General features: G+C 44.9%; 1 protein-coding gene across 2 annotated transcripts in view; it reads left to right on the top strand.

Annotated features, from left to right (window-relative positions):
* ADCY9 (adenylate cyclase 9) overlaps positions 1 to 24825 on the top strand; it is an 84084-nt gene that overhangs the window by 43362 nt on the left and 15897 nt on the right. The window contains exons 2-6 of one of the 2 annotated variants that reach the window (XM_042037710.1): positions 2052 to 2224; positions 7537 to 7641; positions 11851 to 12068; positions 16633 to 16735; positions 20121 to 20329. In XM_042037710.1, coding sequence (XP_041893644.1) covers positions 2052 to 2224; positions 7537 to 7641; positions 11851 to 12068; positions 16633 to 16735; positions 20121 to 20329 — 808 coding nt within the window. The remainder of the gene's footprint in view (positions 1 to 2051; positions 2225 to 7536; positions 7642 to 11850; positions 12069 to 16632; positions 16736 to 20120; positions 20330 to 24825) is intronic. The other variant, XM_042037711.1, reaches the window with a different exon arrangement.

Here is a 24825-nt window from a genome sequence, read left to right as displayed (position 1 = left end):
GTTGGGTGGGGGTCAAGGAGCTGATGCTTCAGGCTGGGACAAGGCTGGATTCTGCTTTCCCAAATCCATTTTCAGTGTCTGGTGTGCCATAGCCTTTCCCACTTTTCCTCGGTGTGGAGCTCAAACTGGAGATAATTTTACTGCATGCAACAAGATTGACAAAATAATTTTGCTGCACAGCACAGTAAGACACAAAAAGTGCCTTTTCAAAAGTATGATAACGAAGAAAAGATGTTTGTTTAGGAAAAAAATTGGAGGAATAATAGGAGTAGGGAGATTAACTCCTGTTGCTTTAAGGTAGCTTTTAAAAACAGGAGTAGTCAGTTAATGCTCTAGCCTTTACCACAGTAAACATATAATTGTGAACTGATTGGGGTGAATTCCTCAAACAACAGCTCCCATCAGCAGAAGTTTGAAGGAGAGAGCCCGACATCTGGAAGCCAGCAGCAGTCAGGATTTTATTAAGCAGCACTGCCAAATAAAATCTGAGCACTACTATAAATGATATAAAAATAAAGATTGGCTATGGCGTAACATTTCCGAGATGCCAGCGAGTGCGCCCGAGTTTGGAGCTCTGTGTGAGAGCAGCAGAGCTTTCCCAGCAGCTTTGGAGCCCGAGGGGGACATGGTGGGAATGGATGTGGCTTTCTGTGGTGCTTGTAGTGTTCAAGAGCTGAAGCTACGAGTGGAATAAAGAGAGAAACTGCAAAGTTGCTCTTAGTGTGCCTGAATATTTTTATTGGAAAGGTTTCGGCCAAGTACAGTCTGTGTTGTTTATTACAGACCTAAACCAAGGTTTATGGAATATGATCTTCTGTCTGTGAAGGAGGTTATGAGAGAGTGACCTTATCACAGGGAGCAGGAACCTGCCCTCTTCCACAGGCTGCAACTTGACACATTTATTTCCAGCGTTCACCCTGTGGATGGAGCCAATTGAATGGGTCGATGGCTGTGACAGCCATGTCTGGCTGCACTGGGAGCCAAGTGTCAGGGGCAGGGAGGGGATGCAGAGCTGACCCAGATAGGACCCAGCAGCCATCCCAGGAGCCTGAGGCAGGGAGAGTTTGGGGCAGTGTCCCCTGAGAATGTGGGCTCTGGCACCACAGCAAAACGAGTGCTTTCCCCTTCTGCACACTGGTGCCCTCTGCCCTTTCTGGGGGACATCGGTGCCCCTCCGTGCTGAACAGGACATTGCCCATCCAATGGCAATCAAATGAACTCCTGTGAATTCAGAAAGCAGTGATTAAGAGCTCTTTCTCAGGCTTTGTGTCTAGAAATAGCCCAGAACACCACAGCGCGAAGTTCAAGGAAGTAAAAGAAGTGATATGTTAAATGAAATTCTGATCTTTCATTTTTTGAACAGGTTTTTGATACAGCTCAGCTTGATACAACCTGCTATTTACCAGCCTGGCCTTTAATATTGGATCTGCTTTCCAATTATGCTTCAATTCATACACCAGTTGCAGAGGGCGTGTGTGGGTGTACGTGCGAGAGAGGGAGATTGATTTTGTTCTTTAAAAATGTGAAGTCTGCACTAACTATGAGAACCCATCAGAATTTCTAGCACTTAAATGCCATTTCCTTTCTCAATGTGCTACCAGCGCTATGTTCACGACATCTCTCTGGCAAGTGAAGGAGTACATGCTGGTTTTTCAGAAGTAGAATATTAATACAGATATCAGTGAAAACCAGGCTGCAGATCCTTTCCAGAAGTAAAGAGTTAATGTGAAAGCTCGAATTATGACTTAGAAGCAAATGCATAAGATCTTAGCTGTGTTTTTCAGAAGTACATGAGTGAAAATGGAATAGAGTACATGTTGCTGTGTGTCTGAGTCGCCTCTTGTGTATGGAACAGCAGATGTGGGTAACCCTATTTGCCACCACTTTACACAGAATATATTCATATTCCTGGTCATTTTTCCCACTATCTTTTTTGCATGCTGAATTCCCAAGCCTTGGCAGTGCTTTGGTAGTCACTGTGTTTGAGAAGCCCAAAGGAGTGTTCTCTCTGTCTTTCTGCAGTTCTGACTGTTCATTTCTATTCCCTGTAGGTTTAAAGACCTATCTGATCTCAGGTCAGAAGGTGAAGGAGCCCCACTGCAGCTGTTCTCAAGCGCTGCTTCCTGGCTTGGAGTCCACAGACGGAGCCAGGACACCGGGAACGTCGTCAGCCGAGAACTCCAGCGACCTGACCAAGGCAATCAAACAGGTGGAAAAACCTAAGGTGAGTTGTCCTCTCAAAGATCAGCAGCACAGATCTCAAGCCATGGCAGGGAAAACCTCACGGGCTTGTTTATGCACTACTTTACATATTTCCATATGTATGTGTGTATTACATGGAGTGACAAAACAGAGTTTGAAGGAGGAAAAATTTACCAAGTCAAATGCCTCTCTCCCCATTTGACAAACAATCCCTGAAATAAGGTGAGCACTTTTTAAAGGTGGTTTCAAATAAATATTTCTATTTATATTTCAGGACTGAGAGGTCAGTGATACTTTTTCTATGGTCTGGATTTTAGATGGGGAGGGGAGAAACAATATGATTTATGCAGCTACTGTTACTTCTGTGATTTTCTGCTTTGGCTGCTTCTACATTCCTCAGTCGTGAAGGTCGTGTACCTGTGAGCCTTTTCATGAGTATTTAGCAGACATCCCTGTGAAGGTAATTGGATTGTTTTTGTAGTGGGAGAAAATGCTCTGGTGGGCTGCGAGATTGGTTTATCTGCTTGCTCTAGAAACCTATATCTGGAGCTGAGGGCAATGATTTGTGTGGATTCAGCTTGGAGGAATGATGACACTTTGTTATGTTCACACCTCTCACAAGATGTCTTGACAAGGAAATCTGTGAAACAATGTGTATTGCTTCAGAGCTTTGCTGTTACTCTCCATCTTCCATCTCAGAACAGATTTCCCAAACAACAGATGTCTATTCTCTCTTTTCATTTGTGCTAAGAATTCCTTATCCTGGGCTGCCTGAGGTGGGCACAAATGTCAGAGTCAGGGGTGGTAATCTGCAGGTCCCTATCCTTGCACTTCAGTGTGGTCAGTCCTGACTGGATCTCTTCAACACAGGTTTGAGGCTCAGCTGACAGAGTTGATGTGGGGATAATTTTCATGCTACTTCATTTTTGCTGCTTGTACATTTTTTTCTGGATTAGGAGAGCATGAGTAGGGCACCTTTACCCTGCCTCTGCTCCCAGTTTTAAGATTTGAAATAAAAACATTGGTTTACAGGTGAGATCAGCTGGAAGGCTGACCCAAAGAGAAGGTCCAAAGTCGAGTGAGCTCCTTAGAGAGCAGGCTAGGCCTGTTTAACTACAGAAGGGAGCTGTAGCCATCTTTATCCCTCCCCAAAATATGCACTGAGTGTGGTTTGACAGCATCCAAGCTGCTGGTGGTATGTTTCTGTTCCTTCTCCTGTGTAAGAAAGAATATATTTGGCATCCTGCTGGCACCAGCTTTCCAGCTCCCTCTTGCCTTTCAGTGAAGGCACCAGCAAATAAGGCAGGAAAATACCTCTTAGAGCTGGGGGGAGCTGTACATATAAACCTGTGAGTGCTGCCCAGGGTGTGGTCGTGCAGAGGTCCAAGTGTGACAGTGACAGAAACTCCTTCATTTCAAGCAGTGAAGGAAGAAGAATGTGCCAAGTGGAGCAGGATTGCTGAGCTGCCTGTCTGGAGCAGAAGGGAGAGAGGTGGGATGAAGCAAAGCAGTGAAGCTGTGGCTGCTGTTCTGAGAGACAGTGAGGGTGCCTTGGGAATGTCAGACAGCAGAGGAGGCCGTGACTGAGGACTGAAACTGCAGTGAAGCACGGGACTGACGCACCTGCAGCTGGGGCTTGATAACATTGTCATGTACAAACTTGGGGTGGTACTTGTTCAAATGATCCGGGTGCAAAATGAAGTCTGTGGTTAAGGATCAGCTCTGTTAAATGTGTTTTCAAAAATGTGGGGGGATTTACCTTGCAGAAGGGCGGGTACAACTGCACCACTCTCCCTGAACAGCTGGGATGTGACGTGGAACACGCTGCTGCCCCACCATGCTTTGTCCCTGGTTTTCTGCTCTGGGACTGTTGCTGGATGTTAATTGCTGTTTAGAATATCCTGAGTGGAAGGGATTCACAAAGATCATCAAAGTCCAGCTCCTGGCCCTTGAAATGTTTAATTGCTGAGTGAAAGTCTCTAGAGTGCAAAAGTACCAGTGTGGCTGTGAGTGAGAGAAGGAGAAACTAAAAAAGATGCTCAGAAGAGCATCTCAGACAAGTGCCAGCTCAGATTCAGCTGCCTTGGATACCCTGTTGTGCTACAGCTACTGCAGAGTTTGCGTCTAGAGGTGCCTGGTTTTATTCATCACCCTCAGCACCGCAGCTCTGGCCAGGGATTTCCTAAGTGGCCTCACAGCTCCGTGAAATCCTGAGCCTGCCTTGCCCCAGTGCTCTGATGCTGCAGTGAATTCTGGATGAGCCCAAACCCAGGTTTCCCTGTGGTCCCATAAGCATCCAGCTGGTGGATGCCACATGCCACCTCGGAGTGGGGACCATGGAGCAACTGTGAGCACTGGCTTCAGAACCTGTTCTGTGGCTGTAGTGGCAGCACAGAAGTGTGGAGCATCCCTGCCTCTCCCAGCACAGCCAGGCATGGGTATTCCTGACTCCACAGCACGCTCTTACTGTGCACCAGCCTTCTCTCTGCGGGGGAAAATCACAGAATGGCGGAATAGTCTGGGTTGGAAGGAACGTTAAAGCCCGTCTGGTTCCACCCTCTGCCATGGGCAGGGACACCTTCCACTAGCCCAGGGTGCTCCAAGCCCCATCCAGCCTGGCCTTGGACACTTCCAGGGATCCAGGGGCAGCCACAGCTTCTCTGGGTACCCTGTGCCAGGGCCTCCCCACTTCCATTGTAAAAAATTTCTTCCTTATATCTAAACTAAATTGCCCCTCTTTTGCTTTAAATATATATGTATATTAAAAAATCCCCACAAGGTACGACTGCAATTTGATCACAGATCATGCACAATTTTTGAAAAGGAGTGGGTTTCTTTTTTACAGCTTTTGAGTTCTTCGTGAGGTTTTTTTTAAAGCCTGCAGCTTGCTGGTAGGGTCTGGAGATAATACTTTGCAAAAAGAATCATGACTTACATGCCGACTGTTTTAAATACAAAGCTGTAAATGGTGTCAGTGTAGGAGGAGATGACTCCAGCTCTGCAAAAGAGACTTAAGTAGGAGAGGCAAAATTACAGGCAAGTTGAAATATTTTTGTTTTAAAGGGAATAAGTGACTATATTGGATGCAAAGGATGACTTTCACATTTTGGGCTTGAACGGATGTTCTAGAGGACAAGATCTGTAAAGGAAAGTCAGGAGGGAGAGTGCAGCAGAAATTGATCCATGAAAGGAATTGTATTTCCTCCTCTGGTGTATCTGTAGTTCATTTAACTGCAAACCTTGTTGCAGTTTGAATGTCAATAAGATGTGCTTACATTAATAAAATGGTGAACACAGAGGGTAAAAACTCTGAATAAATCTATAATAGCAGGTGTTTTTTGAATGAAAACACTCTACCCTGCCTAAGTGGTTTTGGTATCAGTTTATCTTCCCTATCATCTTTTATGACATGCCTCGCCTGACAGGGAATCATAAGCTGTTGTAAAAATGTTTTAATGATTGCTTGGTATGAAAACAGAAAGTCCTTTGCATGTCTTGGTGTTTGCTGGAAGTGCATTAATGTTTTATTCATGGCACTGGGGTCACAGCACACAGAGCCTGTGAATGCCTGCAATAGAGAAGCAAGTTAATGATGTTGACTTGAACACATGGGGAAAGTCAGAGGAACTTCTGCCTCTTCTCAAAGGTCAGGCTGTTTTTCCAAGCCCTTTGTCTTCTGGCTTAACCCCGGGAGCTGAGTGTTCGATGTGGTCTTGCTGATTTATTAGCAGGATCAAACAGGGAGTGGTTTCTTAATTTTCGTTAGAGGTATTTGGTCTTTGTCACCATTACCTGACTTTTGCCATGGATAAATCTAAATCTAACTCCTAGAGGGTTAGTTAGTAAGGCTTGTTAGCCCACTGGCAATTTATTTTTTAGGCCGTCTAATAATGCCTTGCAGCAAGTGGCCAAGGCATTTGTGATAATTAGTCTGAGATTATTTTTAAACTAAACCATTTGAGAACCTACTCCATAGTTTCTTCAGCCATGTTGGTATTTGTTCAGACTGCACAGGTTCAGAACTGGATGTAAATTGCTTATCTGATGCCAGGTTAGGAAACTCAGGGTAATTTCAGTGCCCAGCCTGGATTTGTGTCCCTGAGGAACAGCAGACAGGCTGGTCTGCTGCCTGCTGAGGAGGCTCAAGGTCCTGCATGAAAGCCTTTGAGGGGCATTGGTGAGTGGTTAGATGTCACAGGGAGAGTGGGCTGGGAGAAACAGCTGAAAATGAAACATGCTGGGTATTTTCAGGCATGACACCAAAGCTGGAAAAGGAACATTAGGTGAAAAGTTAGTTCTGAAAAAACTTAACATGCTGGTCTCTGAAATGGAGAGTGAACCTGAAGCGCGCAGAAGTTGTGGGTTTGGACTAGAGAGGCTTGAACATGTCCAGAACAAACAGATAAAATTAACACAGGATGTCAAGTTTGGGACAAAAGGCTCAAGTTCTTGCTGAAAAACTTTCTGTGATGTTTAGTAGCAGACTTGGGTGAGCCTGGTCCCAGTGAACATCTCCAGAGCAGAGAGGCTGCCAAGAGGGCTCAGATGCAGGGTCCCCCTGAGCAGGATCCTGCCGTAATACTGCCAGCACTGGAGAAGAGAGTGAAGAACTTGGAAGATACAATTCCAGGGTTAATCCCCCTAAAGAAGATCACATTTTAACTCAAAGGAATTAGATTGTTTTAAAAGCTCAAGTGCAACATTTTAGGTTGCTTCCAAAATGCACGACCTGGAACTGGCACAAATCCTGATGGTTTTGCTTTCCGTGTTCCCTGTGACATTTGCTGGGGGTTTGGTTCCAGCAATGTATGATAGCCAGAGCTCCCCTCCCCATCTTAGGGCTCTGTATGAAAAAGAATTTTCCTTTATTCGTTTCAGATTTGTTGCTTTCCATTTCCCTGGACTGTTCATAATGCATCATGGTGTTTCATGCTTTTTCTGGATTTTGCTGCATTTTGTGCTGTCTTCTCTCCTAATGTCATTCAGATCCCTTTGCAGGCAGGTTTTACACAGGAAAATTGCACTTCTACTGAAGAGTGTTTTATTCCTCTTGGGGAGGTCCTTTGCCTGTGCACAGTGATTACAGTGTATCTGTGATTTTACACTAGTGGAGCTTTCCTGGATTAGATTTAGCTTCAGCAAACAGCAAATCTGTGATTTATTTTTGAAATGGTGCATTCTGTTCCAGTCAAATTTTGCTCCCTGCCTCCCATTCTGTAGCTTTGTTTATCTTTGAACCATGCTGCAAGTATACAAGTGGACTGAATTACAAATTGCATCATACTACAAGGACACCAGAACATTCCTGGCTAAAATTCTTTTGTCTCATTTCAGCCTTGCCCTTCATGTAGTACCACCCTTGCTCCCCACTGCGATGTCAGCATAGATGAAGGAGCTATCCAAAATGGTTGTCAGGATGAGCATAAAAACAGTACGAAGGTAATTGAAGTATTTCTCACTTCCCTTCTTTCCCTTATTTCTCTGCTTCCCTCAGCTTTCTCATTTTTGCACCACTATTCCTTTATCCAAGCTCTTAAGCAGCAGAGCTGATTTTGATTTTTGAGTTGTGTTCAAAAATGTAGTTGAGTCCCCCGTCCCAATTTTCAAAATTTTTAGTAATTTTATGGGCTCCGCTTGATGCTGAGAAGGACCTAAAATTTGGACTCTTTAAACTATGCTGATGCTACCCAAAGAGGGAGGCCCAACAAGCACTACCACACTCTCCATCCTCAACTCCAGCAGGCTGCATCACCTCACCACAAGTTCTGTGTCTTGCCAGCGTCTCCTGCATCACCGCTCTAAGAGGAGGTCATTCCTGTTCACGCACGAAATTCACAGCTTTAAGTCAGTTTGCATCCTTTCCTGACCGACAGAAACAGCTTCTCACATATTCCTCGTGCTGCTGCCACGCTTGCTTTCCTTGCCTGTTGCTTAGATATTCTCGCTGAAGCCACCTACTTCCTCTGCCACGCCAGACGCTGCCTGTTTGTCATCTTGTTCGTGGCCTTCACAGCCTCTCTGCTCTGCCTGTCACCTCTCACTCCTCCCTGAATGTTAAGCTAAATGCAGACTGGGAACCAGTGCTCATTACCTGGTTGTTATATATTCAAATAAATAAAATGTCTTCCCTCCTTGGGGAGAATCGCTTCATAGACATGCTCTGAGACAGTGATCCTGTTCTTCACGTCTGTCTTACAGCTCTTCTCGCCATAAAGCTGATTGTAAAGCTTGCCAGCACTTTTGTCACTGCTGAGCCACTGCATTAATCTGTGTTTGTCCCTCTCTGTCTGTACTTGACCTGTTGTCTCATGCTTAAATTGTAAGCTCAGAAGCAGGGCCTGCCTTACTGGGCTGTAGGGGTGTGTTACACAGCAGTCTTGTGCCAGAGTTCCAGGAAGCAGCCTAAGAAAAGAATAAAATCATGATCCCTTGAGCCCTGAGGGAGGTGCCAGCAGGGACTTGTCTCAAACCAGCTTGAGATCTCTAAGACAGAGAACATGTGGGAGATCTGCCTGGGCTGCCAAGATGGTAGGCAGGAGATGCTTCTTCCCCAGGTGGCCTCTGCCCACATGCAGGGATCTCAAAGAACTGACTGCAAAGGGATTGTCCTTAGGTACCAACTGCCTGGTTTAAGTTGCTTCCTACTGTAGCTGCATTGGCTTCATGTGTGTGAATCAGCAAGTCATCTGACCTTACTTGGAGGAGATTTGTATACAGAGCTGAGGAAGAGGTCTGTAATTCCACTGGAGGGATTCCAGTGGAGACCAAATCACCAAGCACGTCCTTCCTGGGTTTGGTTCAGTTATTGCTCAGCCAAAAATGGGAGCTCTTTCGTGGCTATCAGTAAGTCTGGGATGCCTGTTTAACTGAAAGCTCTAAGAACAGCCACCTGCACAAAGTTGCTGTGGCATTTGATTCCCAAGACTTCCTTGCAGCCTCAGCTGTCTTGGGAAGAAGAGCCATAAGCTGCCTCTACCCATCTCTGTTCCCTTCCCACACCACATGCTGCACTCATGTCCCCTGTCTTTAGGGAATGTTAATAATGTTTAATCATACCCTTGGACTTGCATGGCTCCCAACAGCCTCTGGAGCTTCCTTGTCTCTAGATGAGAGGAAACTCCACACCAAGCCTCCAAGTTCTCAGGGAAACCCTACAGCCTGTTGCCATCAGAAGCCCCAGTAATGTTGGAGCTAACAACATTTAATGAATAGGGATTTTCTCCTACACAAACAGTTTCATACTCTAATCCCTGCCTGTTAAGATTAACAGAGTGGAGACAGCACAGAGAAACCTTGAGCTGACTGAAGGGAAGAATTTTCTTGGGGATTTGAGCCTTTGCCAAGGAGCTAAAGAGAAAGTCCGTGCTGACCTTCTTTGAAAGAGAGAAATTTTCACTGCATTTTTCAGATGATCTTGAGGAACAGCAGGGAAAGCAAACAGTGCATCGGAGTCCGAATCTTTTATTTGAGCTGATGATAGCAAAAATTGTGGGTTCTTGGTTACTGCTTTTCAAGTAACAAGTGGCGGGAGTGATGAGGAAGAGGAGAAAGATTGTTTCCTAGGGAGAAAAAAATATGATAACTACGACTTTTCATTTTTCTTTAGGCCTCAGGATGTTCTGGGAAATGCTCTGAGCAAATGCAATCTTTAGCATAACTTAAATAAAAACAACCCACCAAACAATGAAGGCCCTTCACTAGCAGCTGGTTGGCCAGTTTTTTTGGTTTCCCTTTGTTAGTCCTCCTCACCTCAAAACCAGAGGGGTTTGCCCTGGCTCTGCAGGGTGTACGCTCTGGGCAGGCTGGATAACCTGGTAGGAGTGGAGGAGGACTTGCTCAGGAGCTGCTCAGTGTTTTCCCTTAGAAAAGAACCTGGTGACCTTTTATGTGAGTTCTTGTGCCTCTGCCTTACAGGAGTGTCCCTCTGTCCCAGCAGCACCTCTCTGTCCCAGGGCTCTTGCTGGGATATGTGGCTGCAATCTCTTTTCCCTTCTGGCGATTATGGTCTGCAGCAAAGCACTGGCAGCACACCAAGGAAACCACCCCATTTCCTATTCCTTCCTCAGCTGCTGTGGCTGTGCTGGGAACACCTGCAAGCTGCCAAAACAACTGTTGTGAGGGCTAGAAGGGTCCAGACTGGGAATCCTTCCATCTCCTGGCTCCCAGCATGTGGCTCCCGGGCTCACACCTCCGTCGGGGCAGCCCACAGGGTGGGGATCCCACATACCCCCAGGAGGGAGGAAGGGGAAGCACAACCCACCTCCCTCCTGCTTTTCCTGTGGCTCCAGGGAACCATTCCAACACACCTTGTTATGGCTTTGGCTCTGGAGGTCTTGGCTGTGACGGGAGCCAAGTGCAAGTGCTTCCTGACTCTTCCCTGTTCAGGGTTCTCCTGCTGCCCCCTTAGTCTTGTATCTTCCCTGGTTGTGTCTGAACCTTTCCCTTCACCTGTCTGTGTTCATGGGCCTCCTTTGCTTCACAGGACCGATGACACCAGGAAACTGAATTGATTTTGCATGGGCAGCCGGAAAGCAGATATTTTTTAACTTCAACTAAGTTGATTTTACAATGTCAGTAACATATTTCAGCACGTGGTTGGGGTGGTGATGATATTTATGGTATTTATTTATGGTCACTGTGGTGACATCCAAGAATAGTCTTCTGGAGGAGCTTGTCACTTCTGTACAGGCAGGAATGGAGAAACTTCTGTCGTGAGTGGGCTTCAGGATGAGGATAAATGCTACATGATAAGTGATAAGATACAGAGGGGGGAGATGAACACTCAGATATGCCAAGTTTGCTCTGTGTTTGCATTTGAAAATGATCCTGACTAACTGCAGTTCATTTTCATTCTAACCACACTTAGCTGTCTAATTCTTTTGGAATTGCTTCAGTATGTATTGGTCTAGGTCAAACAAAATGTGAAAGAAGGAACTTCAGGCTCCACGAAAATAGAATGATCTTTGTTTAAAAGTAATTTGTGTTCTCCGATGACAGCAGCATTGATGATACCGTGTACCGAAGCTGTGTTGCAAGCTGTTGTCGGAAATAAAGCTGTCTTAACTAATACAAAGGCAAAAGAAAATGATAAAAAAGAAGTATTTAATTTTAATTTGTTTAAGAAGTTTAATTTGCAGGAGTTTTTGTTGGATGAGATGTACAAAAGGGCTGTTCCCACAGGTGGGAGAGAGGGGGAACCTCTGGGGAAGCAGCAGGCCCATAGTGGTCAGGGGAAGGATCAGCAAGGGCTGGCAAAGTGAGTTGTCTCATGACCTAGGGAGAGTCAGCACAGATTAAATGTGTATTTAGAAAGCTTTTTAGAAGAATCTTAAACATAAGATGAGTGAATGAAATTTGGGCTTGTGGTTGGTTGTCATTGAGTGTGTGAAAATGTGCCTTGTTTTCTTCTCCTTGGAAAGTTGGTCCATGAAAAGCAAAAAGGTGGCACCTAAATAGGCACATGGGAGATGTGGGAGATACATCCACAGGATGGATTCAAGGCAGGGGGAGTTTGATCTTTGCTGTGGTTGGGGCAGAGCTCAGGGTGTTGAGGGAAGAGCTTCTTTCAGTTTTTGCTCTTTGCAGTCTCTTCTGTCTGTTCCTAACCACTGACATTCCCTGGGGTGTGTTTTGCTCTCTGTTGTTCAGGCTTCAGGAGGACACAGTCCAAAGACTCAGAATGGACTTTTGAGTCCTCCCCAGGAGGAGAAGCTCAGCAACAGCCAGACGTCGCTGTATGAAATGCTGCAGGAGAAAGGGCGCTGGGGTGGAGTGAGCCTGGATCAATCAGCTCTGCTCCCTCTGAGGTTCAAAAACATCAGAGAAAAGACAGATGCTCACTTTGTGGATGTGATTAAAGAAGACAGGTAAGGAAAATGGAGCTGTGCAGTGTGAAGTCCTGTAAAGATGAGAAGGCAGTACTGGGGTTCCATATCTTTAGTATTTGTGTGCTTTTTGTCTGATTTCAGTAATTGTTGTCAATATATTACATGTTCTAAGTTTTCTGATCTTCATCTTTCTTCTGCTTAAACTACAGTAGAAAATTGAAGCCAGAAACTTTCTGTTTAAAATATATAAAACCAGTTTTTTCATTGCTTCCATGCTGAACAGCCCTCTTGCAGTTGGGTCTTCGAAAGGGAAATTGCTCTTTAAATCACTTGTCATGAAGTAAAACTCCATTTTTCCAATCAAAAATCCTCTTAATGCATATAGTGTGTACCTTCCTCTGCAATTTAAGGTGTTACATAAAATCTGAACCACAAAACTCCCATTTTTTGTAATAAAAGAAAAAGGTCTGGTAGCATGTGACTAATCATGAAATCATACTGGGCTTGGGAGCAGGATCAATAGGGGTGAATTCTCATGGACTTACTACCTACTTAGATATTGAAAAATTAGTTTCTCTGTCTGTTTCAAACAAAAAAGCTTGTTTTGGGCAGAGGAAATATTCTTCAAAATTTAGTAGTGTGGCATTTTTATCACTACACAACCGTATCTCCATTATGGCAGTGACTTGACTGGAGCAGCTAAACAGACAGCTTGAGTTTGTTATTATTTATGGCTATTTTTATTTTTGTTTCACTGCTTCCACTCAGATTGAGGGTATTTTATCTAAATATCCTTGAAACTGTGTGCTCCTGTGGACTCAGCTCTTTGGAACAGGCACACCATCACCTTTATGGAAACATGACTTAGGCAGGGAGAGGTGAGAGGGAGGGACAGGGATCCCTCTGCAGTCTCTTACCTAGACTTTCTCAGTTTACCTTTCTCCTGTTGCCAACTTGAGTCAAAATTTAGGGTTCTTTACTGTTTTTCTCAGTGTGTGGTCTGTCATAAGTGGCTGAGAATTGAGGTTTAGCTGATATTTCCAAATATTAGAAAATAGACGGATTGGGAATGTCCAAATGTTGGCAGAAGTCAGCCAGAACAAGTAGGAATTTTGTTTAAAATGTAACCAGCACTCTGCAAACTTTAAGTTATAGAAGTAGCTTAATTTATGCAGTTGGTCTGCTGAAGATACCTCGCTCAAGTGCTTGTGTTCCTGGTGCTTTCCTCCTCCACTCCCAAAATGGGTAATTTTTTCTGTTTTGGAAGAAGGAGTGCCATGATTTGAGATCAGTCAAAGCCTGCCTTTTTTTTGGTCTCAATTAAATATCATCATTACCATATTAAGTGGGCCATTTCTTGTTGCCAGGGAAACTTCTCTGCTGAGTTCAGTTCATGTAAACATAACTTTCCAAAAATAATCTTCTGATTAATTAGATCTATGCAAACTGCTTTAAGCCTACCAGTTTACACTGATTTTTTTCAACATTTCTCAATGAGAAATGATATGGAATAAGGCATTTAAAAAATATTCTTGGTCCTCTTCTGTAAAACATAATTGTTGGTCTTGATGAATCCAGTACCTATGAGGATCTTTGAATGGGGAATTTGAGGTGTGTCGGGGAGGGGACCAAACTTCCTTGTGGTCATTTTACGGGAATCCCCATTTTCAGTGAGTTTTGCTGTGTTGGTTTGGTGCTGTTGCAAAGCCAAGTGGTCTTCCCTGAGCACTGAGCAGTGATTTTCACTGCAGGGCACTTGGGGATAAATTCCTGTTAACAGAAAATACTTAACCCAGATATGTGATAAAGTGCATAAATTAATCCCACAGGCTTCCTGCAGAGCTGGGAAGGGTTAAACATATCCTGGGGGGATTCAGGAGCCTGTACACTGCATTAGGAAGCTGCCTGGGGCTAGCTGGGAGGAAGTGCTGGACACTGGGGATATTGAGCTCAGCTGTGTGGGTGAGAGATTTTTGCATGCCAAGATTTCACCTTGGAGCTGATACCTCGGCACAATTCCAATGTTCTTTTAAAAATAATATTAATAAAGACAGTGTTAGTGTGCCATGTTTGTATTAGTACATTATAAAAGAATCCTTTTATGAAAGTTACCAGTTCTTACAACTTGATTCTCTCTATTTGACAAACAGTGAATACTTTCTGCTTCAAGTCTGGCTTTACTTGTGTAAAAATCCTCTGCTTTGTTCATTGTAACCTGCACGTTACTGTGTTCTTTAAAAGAAAACTGTAGTGTAAGAGTATAGAAGGTTTGAACTAATTTCACTGGGGAAATCCTCAAAGGATTCTTGGTTTGGGGATTTTTGTTTCCAATAAAATTAGGTATTAGGTACCAATAAATACCAGTTAGGTATTCCTTAGGTTATAAACCTTCTGAAGTACAAGAAGCAAGTACTCGTGTGCTGATCAGGACAGTACTCGCAATGATCTCTTCAGACTTCCAGAGCAGAATCTCAGGGATGTACAAAGCTCCTCCAGAACTGGGTTCTGTGCAGCCCTTCATCCCCTCCTTGGGGCAGTTTCCTGTTTAAATACTTCTTTATTATTTTTAAATTTCTTTGTTTCTTTCATTTCCCACTTCCCAGTCTTACTTGATCCGGGGAACACCCTGTGCTGGGAGGCAGAGTCCTCCTGCAAAGCAGATTATGTACTTGACTGTTTCATCAAGTGGGATCTTCCTTTTGGAGACAGAATGAGTTGACAGGGAGCTGAGAAGGCCCCGGGAAAGCTGCCTTCACCCTGGTTCCATTGTGTTCCGCCTTCTGTTTCGTGCTGCACTGTGCAGCTGGACTGTTCCTCCTACATCCTTAAGCAGCACAACATCACCATCTCCACCTCCGTTGAGCTTCCTTGCAGGAAGAAAGGGGATTCAACAATACTTTTTAAAAAAACCCAAAAGCTTTCAAAATTTTTATTATAAGATGCTCTTAGAAATGTCTAAGAAAGGTGAGGAATGAAGACAAGGAAGAAGGAAAGAGAGAGGGGTGACTCAAATGAATGTATCCTGTCATTCCTTCAGAGTATCCTGATATTTTTAATGTATTGGCCAAGACCAGAATGTTTGAAGGTTACCAAGTATCTGCCATATTATTGCTTAGACTCTTTTGTCTTCTCTAGCATCAATCTAGGGGTGTGTGTTTGGTTGGTCTTGCATCTCAATTTAAAAAAAAAAAGCTTCCTACGTGCCATCTTGTGCTGAGGAGCTTGTACTTCCAGGCAAACCTCTTACCCAAGAGTTCCATAAAAATAAACAGAAAATAACCCTGAAACCAAACCTCCTTAAAAAAATAATTCAGGCACAGGCAAGCTCTGGAGGATCTTTCTTTCAGCTTCTTCATCTGCTTGGAATTTGACCTTGTGTGCATCTCTGGTTTTTGCTCAGAGTCACCAGCTTGGAAATCGCCCCCTCTGACTGTGGCTCTGCAGTTCTCAGGGTGAGAGTAGCACTGGGAAAGCAGCCACCCCATTTTAGATTCGGAGGGATTTTAGAAACAATTCCCTGTAAATAACACATGGAATCAGTTGCTTGAAAATGAGAGGAGGTTCACAGGCAGGGGTGTGTTTGGAAGCGGCACAGAGCAGGGGGGGACAGGCTGTCCCAGCCACAAGTGCCACAAGCAGGTGTGACCTTGCTCTGTGACCCTGGGCACAAAGCACTTGGTGCTCTCAAGTCCCTTCAGGTCCCTGGCACCTGCTCAGGGGAGAAAAGGTTTGCAGATCAAGTGCTGTAGCTGTCATCAGGAAACTTCATTCATAAACCTCATACAGCTAATGCAAAACTCAAAAAGCTTTTTATTTTTCTCCCACACAATGGGAAATAAAACCAACTTTTTAATGATTGAAGCCTCTTTTATGTTGTTGTGGGGTTTTTTCACCTTCTGTGGAAAAGATGAAGATGAAGGAGGGCATAAACACCTTCTGGTAGATGCTGCCTCTGGGTTCCTTAGCCCTGGTGAGCTGGTGTCATTAGTTGTCACTGCCTTTGTTGGTGATGCTGGTCATTCCAAATCTCCCGTTTCAGAAGTAAATCTCAGCTCTCCATCTCTTCTCTGCGGCCTGGATCATTAAGGGAATGTTCCCAGTTGAGTTACTGAGTTATTTTAGTGTCTGAAATAACAAGAAACTGCTGTTTTCTAAAATGGGCAATGTTTTTTTTTCCCCCCCATAACAATTTGTCACCTTTGTCATCCTTGGCTTGCTTTGAGTCATAGAATTCCTCCCAAGACACAAATATCCCCCAGCCACGTGTCTCCAGGGGTTGTGTGTCTGTAGCAGGAATTAATCTTTACTATTTGCTGGCTTATGTTACAATTATTTGTACTCATCAGTTAGAGCTGATAAATTTCTGGAAGGACTTGTTAGACTCTTCCTGGAAGTATAAAAGTTTGGGTTTTTTTGTGGAATATTTCCTTTGAGTGAGCAAGTGATGTGGGTAAGAAGATACTTTGGTGATGAAGAGAGGAGAAAAACCACAGGAACTTCAAAGCCAAGTGCCAGCATCCCTAGAAACAGCAGCCACAGACTGGGGGGGCCTGAAGGAGGTACAGCTGAACAAACTGATGTTGATTTTGTCTTCTCTCCTCAGCCTCATGAAAGATTACTTCTTTAAACCACCTATTAACAAGCTGAGCCTCAACTTCTTGGATCAGGATTTGGAGATGGCCTACAGGACGAGCTACCAGGAAGAGGTGTGTTTCTACTGGCGTTGGTTTCTGTCTGTAATCTGTGTAAGCCACTGTCTGTTGTTGGGTTTTTTAACACATTTTGTTGCAGTTGTTTCATTACAAGGGTCATGAAATGTCAAATGTGATTTACTACTCAGTACTGCTGCCCCTGAAAACAGTCTTCTTCCAGTTTATTACAGAACTATGGAATGGTTTGGGTTGGAGAGGACCTTAAAGCCCATCTCATCCCACCCCCTGCCATGGGCAGGGACACCTTCCCCTAGCCCAGGTTGCTCCAGGCCCCATCCAACCTGGCCTTGGACACTGCCAGGGATCCAGGGGCAGCCACAGCTGCTCTGGGCACCCTGTGCCAGGGCCTGCCCACCCTCCCAGGGAGCAATTCCTTCCCAATATCCCATCCATCCCTGCTCTCTGGCAGTGGGAAGCCATTCCCTGTGTCCTGTCCCTCCATGCCTTGTCCCCAGTCCCTTTCCAGCTCTCCTGGAGCCCCTTTAGGCCCTGGAAGGGGCTCTGAGGTGTCCCCAGAGCCTTCTCTTCTCCAGCTGAACACCCCAGCTCTCCAAGCCTGACATCAGAGCAGAAGAGCTCCAGCCCTTAGAGCATCTTTTGCCATGCCCTGAGTTAGTCCAGTGTTTGGGCTGGAAACCTGAGGTACGCTAGTTACTTCTCACCTACCTTTTCTCCATGTTCAGGTTAATGCTTTAACTCTTTGGGGTGGCCAGAGAACCATGCTGAGATGGTAAGGACTGTCACTTACCAAAGTGAACGACCACTTGCTGCTTGTCTTCTCATCAAACATTCTGACTGTGAGAATGGTAACTTGGAATTTGATCCTTGTTTAGTCACAGTCTCTTGGTTATCCCTGTGGAATCCAAACCTGTGCTGAACTCAGATGTCCTGATTCCATAAGTGTGCTGCATTCAGATACAGGCAGCTCAAAACACTGTGGAGTTGTAAGGAGCAGTAAGTTGTAAGGAACTCGGTGTTTTCTTCAGGATTCTGCACTGAGTCTAAAATTTCCTTAATTCCCTGGGGGGGGGGCTAATAATATCACAGGCTTTCCACAGCACTGGATTTCCCTGCCTGGCTGATAGGAAGTAGCAAGATAGTTGAAATTTACCTAGAGTGACATTAGGTGTCAGTTAGAACTGAGGCTGCATTTCTACCAGTAGCTGAAAACTTGCTGCCAAGAAAAGGCAATTGCTGTGCCCTCCTTGTTCCTCCCTGCTCCTTCTAATGGCTCTGGTGCTTCTCAGCCTTCCCTGCTGTGAGCAGTTCATTTACTGGCCTAGCATGAAATATTCATGGTTTGTTTTTCTGTTTGGGGCTCTTTCTCTTTCCATCTCGGGCTGTTTTGTGCTGTGTGAACCAGCAGCAGCTCTGGAGAGGTTGGCAAGTGCCAGAGCCAGCAGGAGATAAGCGTCCGGCAGCAGGAAGGGGAATGGGCCCTTCCCTTCCAGCGGCACTAAGCTGTTGATTTGGGTGATCCATCTGCACAATTACATAAGGATTAATTAAGTGTGGGTTTCTTTTCTTCCCAGTACGTTCTGCATCTGAGGGCAGCAGGATTTCTGCTTTTGCTGCTTGTTGCTTTCAGTTTTGGGCAGTGTTGTCACATTCTCCTTAGCAATAACCCCTGTTTGCTTGTTTTCCAATATTTCCAGGTGAGACCTAATTTAATTTATTTTATTTTACTGAAGGAAAGCCCAGTTGTGTTGCAGTTCAGTCTCTTCACTTTGGTCAGGAGCTCCATGCTCATCCTGCAGCACTATAGTTTAGTGGTATCTGTCTGCATAAAGTTCCTGTAGCAACAACAGGGAGAAACTTCCTGTGGGATACAGTCTGCAAAATTTGCAAACTGTACAGAAAATAGTAAATCAAGTACTTTCCAGTGGAAAGATTGGAAAGAGAAGCAAAGCAGAGATAGTAAAGCATACACAGATGGACCCATTAATGTGGCTAAGTAGGAAATTCCTAGAAAGAGCAGCAATGTGGCCTGTGCATTCTGTTAGTGGCAAGCTAATAATTTGAAAATTACTACATAAACCTCCCCTGAAAGTGGGAATTTTCACTCTCTAATAGTAACTCTGCAGCACTGGGGCAAAAACCTGTTAAAGCTTTAATATTAGCAGAGTTCTGGTTCAAAACAACAAAGAAATCATCTTTTGGAGAGTGAAAAGATTTGTCAACACTCTTGATTCTCTAATGGCCTGACAGTCAATGCTGCTGAAAGTGACTTCCAGCACCCCTGAATTCACCTCTGATTATACAGTGCCAGCTGCATGCTCAGGTTGTGATCCCTCTCTGGAATCAGCTCTGCTTCCCAAGAGCCTTAATCTGTTCTCATTTGGAAATGAAGGCACTACTTAGCACTGCTAGAGCATCTTTAACTCTGTCACTTGGGGATACAGTGCTGCTTCCCTTAATTCAACTGATGGCACTTCTGCTACCCCTGCAGCTTAAAAGGTAATTTTGGCACTGAAGTGATGCTGGCTGGATTTTGCAGAGAGGTACAAATGAGGAACAAGTTTGTTTCCCAGTATTGCTGAGTGCAGGAAGTGTTCTGAGGAGCAAAAGAAACTTCCAAATTAAACCAGAGCACTCCAACTGGGTGCCTTCATGGTGACATTGATAACATCATTTCTGTTTTTCTTTGGAACTTGCTTTCTGTGGTCTCTTGGGCAGATACAAACACTCCTAGGACTGGGCTCACCTTTATAAGCCAGGATGTGGAGCTCATGATCTGGTTTTCAGCAGGACTGGCCCCAGTAGCACAAAGCACAGCTGCACAAGCAGTGGGCTGGGCCAGGATGGGATGGGAATGTGTGGTCAGGGGTTATGGAAGAGCAGAACTTGATGTCCTGGGTTCTGATCAATTTGGATTACATACCTTTTAATCTGGTCTGAAAGGGAGATGTGAATTCTGCCACGGGAGCTGTGTCTGTGGAGTTGTGTTAGGAAGATTTTCTTAACCATCAGTGCTAAAAGGGTTATAGTAAAATCTATCATTATTTTAAGCTAAAATCATTGAAGAAAATATCCCATAACTTATCTTCTACTTGTTATGTTTATGTTTCTTTGCACAGAATAGTCAATTTTCATGTTGTTTTATTTCTGCATCATAATAGAGTGTAAAAATCACCCCAGGCCTGGGGGCTGTGCCACCAATACTTCTTTTCAACACAGTCTTCTCAGGGAGCAGTGACAGCTGTCAAACCACCTCTTCTGCATGTTGTTTCCAGCCAGTCCTTAATGCTGGATTAATGAAGTGGCCAAAACTTCTTCATTCCTTTATTTGTCAGGAGCTGCTGTTCATCATCCAGTTGAATTTGGCAAAATAGCATTTATTCCTTTTCATCCCTTGCCTCAATCCCTGTGTTCCACACAGGTTATAAGGAATGCTCCAGTGAAGACGTTTGCCAGTGCTACCTTCAGCTCACTCCTGGACGTGTTCCTGTCCACCACAGTCTTCCTCATCCTCTCCATCACGTGTTTCCTGAAACACGGAATGGTCGCGTCCCCTCCGCCACCTGCGGCCGTCGTGGTGTTCGTCATCGCCATCCTGCTGGAAGTGCTGTCCCTTGTCATCTCCATCAGGTAAAGAAAGTGTAACAAAGTCTGGAAAGAGCAGGGAGAGCTGCACTGGTGCCTGGCTCGGGAACATTTTGTTTGACAGCATCCTGGGAACTCGCTTGGGCGGGCTGTAACACTTGAAGAACAGAGTTAGTGCAGCCAAGGCTCGCGGCACATCTTGTGCAGGGGGAACTCCGGCTACAGGAATTGCAGCAGAAGTGTGACTGATAGAGATTACTTAGGGAAATGGCATCTGCACCCCATCCCTGCCCCTCCTACTGTTCCTTGGGATGCCACATGCCACTGTATGTCTTCTCTCCTCAGGACCATCAGAATTCAAACAGAAAATTTTTATCTGTCCCAAAAACAAGCCCACCCAAAAAAACGCTCCTTTAAATTCCAAGATAAAAGTACACAGTTCTGGGGTTAAAACTGACATCAAGTATCAGAGATGCAAAGAGCAGTGCTGCCCTCAAAGAAAGAAAGAAGAGAAATTGCTAAAGGTGCATTGTGTCTGTCCAAAGTTTTTTTTTTTTTAAATTTCATGGGTTAACATTGAGATAGTTCATGTTTTCTGTGTCTGACACGTAACAGGAGTCCAGTGTTTCCCCAGAGTGGGAACAGGCACTGCTGCTGAAGGGAAGGGGCACTGGTTTGTCTCTGCAGAAGAGGGGGCACTTGCAGGGCTGTGCTCAGAGGGGCCAACCCCATACCTGAACCCTTGTCCTGCCCCTCAGCCTCTCCTGTGCCCTCAGTGGGCTTGGCTGCAGGTCCCTGGTTTTTAACAGCAACTCCTCATTCCCCATTTGTACCCAGTCACGCCCAGCACTGGGGTGTTCTGGGCTTTGTGGACACTGCTGGGGTGACTCCTCAGTGAGCAGTGCCCGTGTGGTTCCCCAGGGTTACTCACACACACAGGGGGAGCAAAGAGCACTTTGTTCAGTGCAGCTCCTGCTCTCCTGGGTGTGCTGTGTGATCTACAGATACCCCGTGTAACCTGTCATTAACCCAGGTGAGGGACCTGTTAATGAGCTGTTTGTTTGTCTGTACTGTGGGAGCAAGTTCACTCTGCCCTCCTCAGCCCCGTGCTCCCTGTGCTTCCCTGGCACAACAGCAGGATAAGGGTGGTGTGTGCAAGTGGGCATCCTCTCCTGGAGTTCTGCACATCTGTCGAGAATGTGTCAGTCAAAATGCTTTTGTAATTACGAGCTGGAAGCAATTCTTCTGCTGTTTCAAAGGAAACAAGAGATGGGAGTTTGCACTCTTATTTTGACTTTGCAGGGTTGAGGTAAAAAATACCGAATTAATGCTGAAGTTTGTACCTCACTGGGCATATAAATGTGTGCAAGTGTATTTACATCAAAGCTGGCATGTGGAGTAGAGAGAAGTTATCTGTGAAATGCTTTAAAAGATAGCATTTCTTAGCAGAGGTGTTTGGTTTTTGCAATTTGAATAGTTTTTGGAAAATCTAGAAATTCAGAGTTAAGAGCTGTACTGGGAGGAGGTTGAACTGGTAGAAATTTCATTCTAAACTGGGTTAACTATTGCTCTGTCCTCTCTCTTGCATCAGAAATGCATTTTCCCCTTTGTAGAAGTTTCTGCACTCTGGTTTGGGTGGGGCAGAAGTTTTTCAGGCAGTTTAATGTGCCCAGGCAGCTCTTTCAGGTGGGCTGAGTTTGGTGGCCATTAACTTGTTCAGCTGGGAACAGCTCAACCACCACTTTCCAGAAGTGCTGCTTTCTACTGTCCAAGTGTATTTGGAGAAAATTTCTGTTCACTCACTTTACAGGTGAATTCTTACTTCATTTTAGTATTTTTCAGTTTGTTGTTTTCCCTGTAGTACATTGCTTTTGCCTTGTTTTGTACATTTATAAAAATTATCGCTGTAATCTTAGAAATATTTATAGGTAGATACATAAGGTTTTATTCCAGTCCTGCTCTATAATTGGTGGTTTATGGGTTCCTTAAGGAGAAGGAAAATTGTTGTTTTCAGTCTGTATAGTCAAGAGTTGGCAAAGTGTTTTTGTCTGTGAGTGGCTGTGCAGGGGTTTGGCTTCTGCAGCTCTGGGCTGTCAACCTGACCAGTGATCTCAAGACCCCTCAGAGTCTTCTGGTTACCCTGGGAACCAGGAATAGCTGGATGGGGTTTGTGACCACTGCCTTTCCCTGCCCTCTCCTCCAGACCAGCAGGGATGTTTTGAATTTATATTATGTATTTGCTTTTTAGTAAATACCTAAAATACACTTCTGGGCCACCCCGTCTCCACAACCTGAGGCACACACTCTGTACAGTTCCCCTGGGCCGGGAGGTGAAAATCATCTTTTTCCTCTTCAAATCCTCTTCCGAGTGAGGACTGCTCCCTCTGACCACTCGTTAGGCACAGAAACAGTGCAAAACTTCCTGTGCAGAAATGTCATCCCAAATGACAATCACAGAATACCACCAAGATATCTTCAGGGAGGAGACTGGACTACAATGCTGGGCACAATCCCAGAATTTCAGGAAAAGGGATTATTTTAAGACCAGAAAATTCTTGCCTAAGTTTCACATTGTATTTTCATTATCATGATGCTAAACACCCTGTCTTTAAAGCAGCCTAAATTGTAATTAAATCCAGGACTCAGCCTAGCAAGGGCTCCCTTGGCTCTCGTGGCTCAGCCTTCAGTCCAGCTGTGGGAGGGAGGAGGAGAGCACAGCACTGTCACAGCCTGGGCAGTGAGAAACGACTTCAAATTTGAGTTCTGCAACAGCAAAAGTCCTCATGGAGCAAAGCTTACGAGGGAGAGGGATGTTTTGATTCCTCTGAAGTGTCTGATAATAAATTATTGGAGTACCTATAGATGAGGATCCCACTGTTAGCACAAGAGCCACTTGAAAATTAATTGTATAAAGCTGCACGCAAAAATTGGTGCTTCATTTGTGAGCACGTGGAAGATGTCATCTCCTCTGTAAATGTTCTCTGAAGAATGTCCTTCTGCCCACTTGAAATGTAGCTACTTTGACGAGCTCAACTGAAGTGTAAGAGATCCTAAAGTTCTGGTATTTTAAAGGAAATCATTGTCATTGAATGTACAGCAGTGTGTGAGATTTCACTTGGGAGTCTGAGGAGTGGGTCTGCAGGAATATGGGTTAGAGACAGCTGCCCAATATTTAGTGTAAATACAGGAGTTTTGTTCACTAGATAATTTTGACATCTTTTCCTTGAGTAAAGCTGCTTATAAATAAGTTTCTTCACAAAAAATGTGTTGCTTTTGATAGCGTGCTTCAGGGAAGGCTTGTGGGTGAAGAGTTGAGGCCAGAAGAGTGGGTGTTTAGCCCTGTTCAAGCGAGTGAGAGGTGGGAGCACTTTCAGTTGATTCATGCATTTAAAAGGACCTTTCTAGACAGCAAAAAAAAATGTCTCCTGAATGAAGAAAGCAAGTGCAATCCAGCAGTAGAATGGAAATTGTGCTGCTGTCTGACCAAAGAGCTGCCCTTTGCCAGGTGCTTCACCTTCCCAGCCTTGCTGAGGTGCTACCCACCGTCTGTCCTCAGCCAAGACCCTCTGGCCAACACTTGGATCTTCCTAAATTCCTCATGACCAAGAGCAGAAGTTGTTTTCTGTCCCTCGAGCTTAATGAACCAAATCTGTTAACACGACTGATACAGAATATTGATGCTGGGGAAAACAATGTAGTCTCTTTGCCTTTATTTATTTCTAACATCTGGTATTTAATATCCCACCAAATTGCTGCTATGCCAAAAGCTTTTGATTTGAACTCTGGGAATTGATTTTAAACTGCCAGTAAATACAGAAATGATGGTAACAGTCTCCATTAGCCATTAATCATTTATGTCAAAGTTACTAATTTGAACTCCAGCTTGTGTAAACAACTCAGATGCTTTAGCATTTAAGCCCTGTTGAGCTGCCCACTGACACTGCATTATTTACTGATACTGCCCTGTAGCCATTAAATCTGTCTGCAGCTCTCACTGCTGTCTGGATTTAATGCACTCCTGACTTCCTGCGCTGGGAGCGTTGGGCTGGATTCACTGTTACGGAGGAGAATTCCGTCGTTTAATTCCGGAGCACAGAGCTCTGCAATAAACCCCATCGCAAAAAAATCAATGCAAGAAGGTAAAGATTATCAGGAGAAATGTGGCATTGCCCTGGAATTTGCACCTGCCTTTTTTGAAACACACAGCTGCCTAAATAAAGCAGCGTCCTCATCGCGGGATTAACCCATCGGGTTCGCCCGTGGATTTGTTGCTATAGCTCCCACAGGAATTTGTCCTGGCATGGAGGCTTGGCAAAAAGGAAAATGCAAACCGTGGAGTCCCTGGTGTGTGGGTTGGGGTGAGAGACATGAGCTGCGCTGGGCGTGTGCCACAGAGCTGGGGTCTGTGCCAGCCGGGATGGGAGCCACGGAGAGCCGGGAGAGCGTGGGCACAGGTGGCACCAGGCTGCCTTCGCAGGGACCGGGGCGTTCAGGGAGCCCTTGGCCTGGCATCCCTTCCCCTTTCCTTGCTCACAGCTCAG

The sequence above is a fragment of the Corvus kubaryi genome, unplaced genomic scaffold (assembly GCF_017639235.1).
Source record: "Corvus kubaryi isolate FWS band 111438036 unplaced genomic scaffold, C.kubaryi_AGA036_p1.0 37387, whole genome shotgun sequence".
NCBI classification, from domain to species: Eukaryota; Metazoa; Chordata; class Aves; order Passeriformes; family Corvidae; genus Corvus; species Corvus kubaryi.
This window is presented reverse-complemented; position numbering and strand designations above follow the sequence as displayed.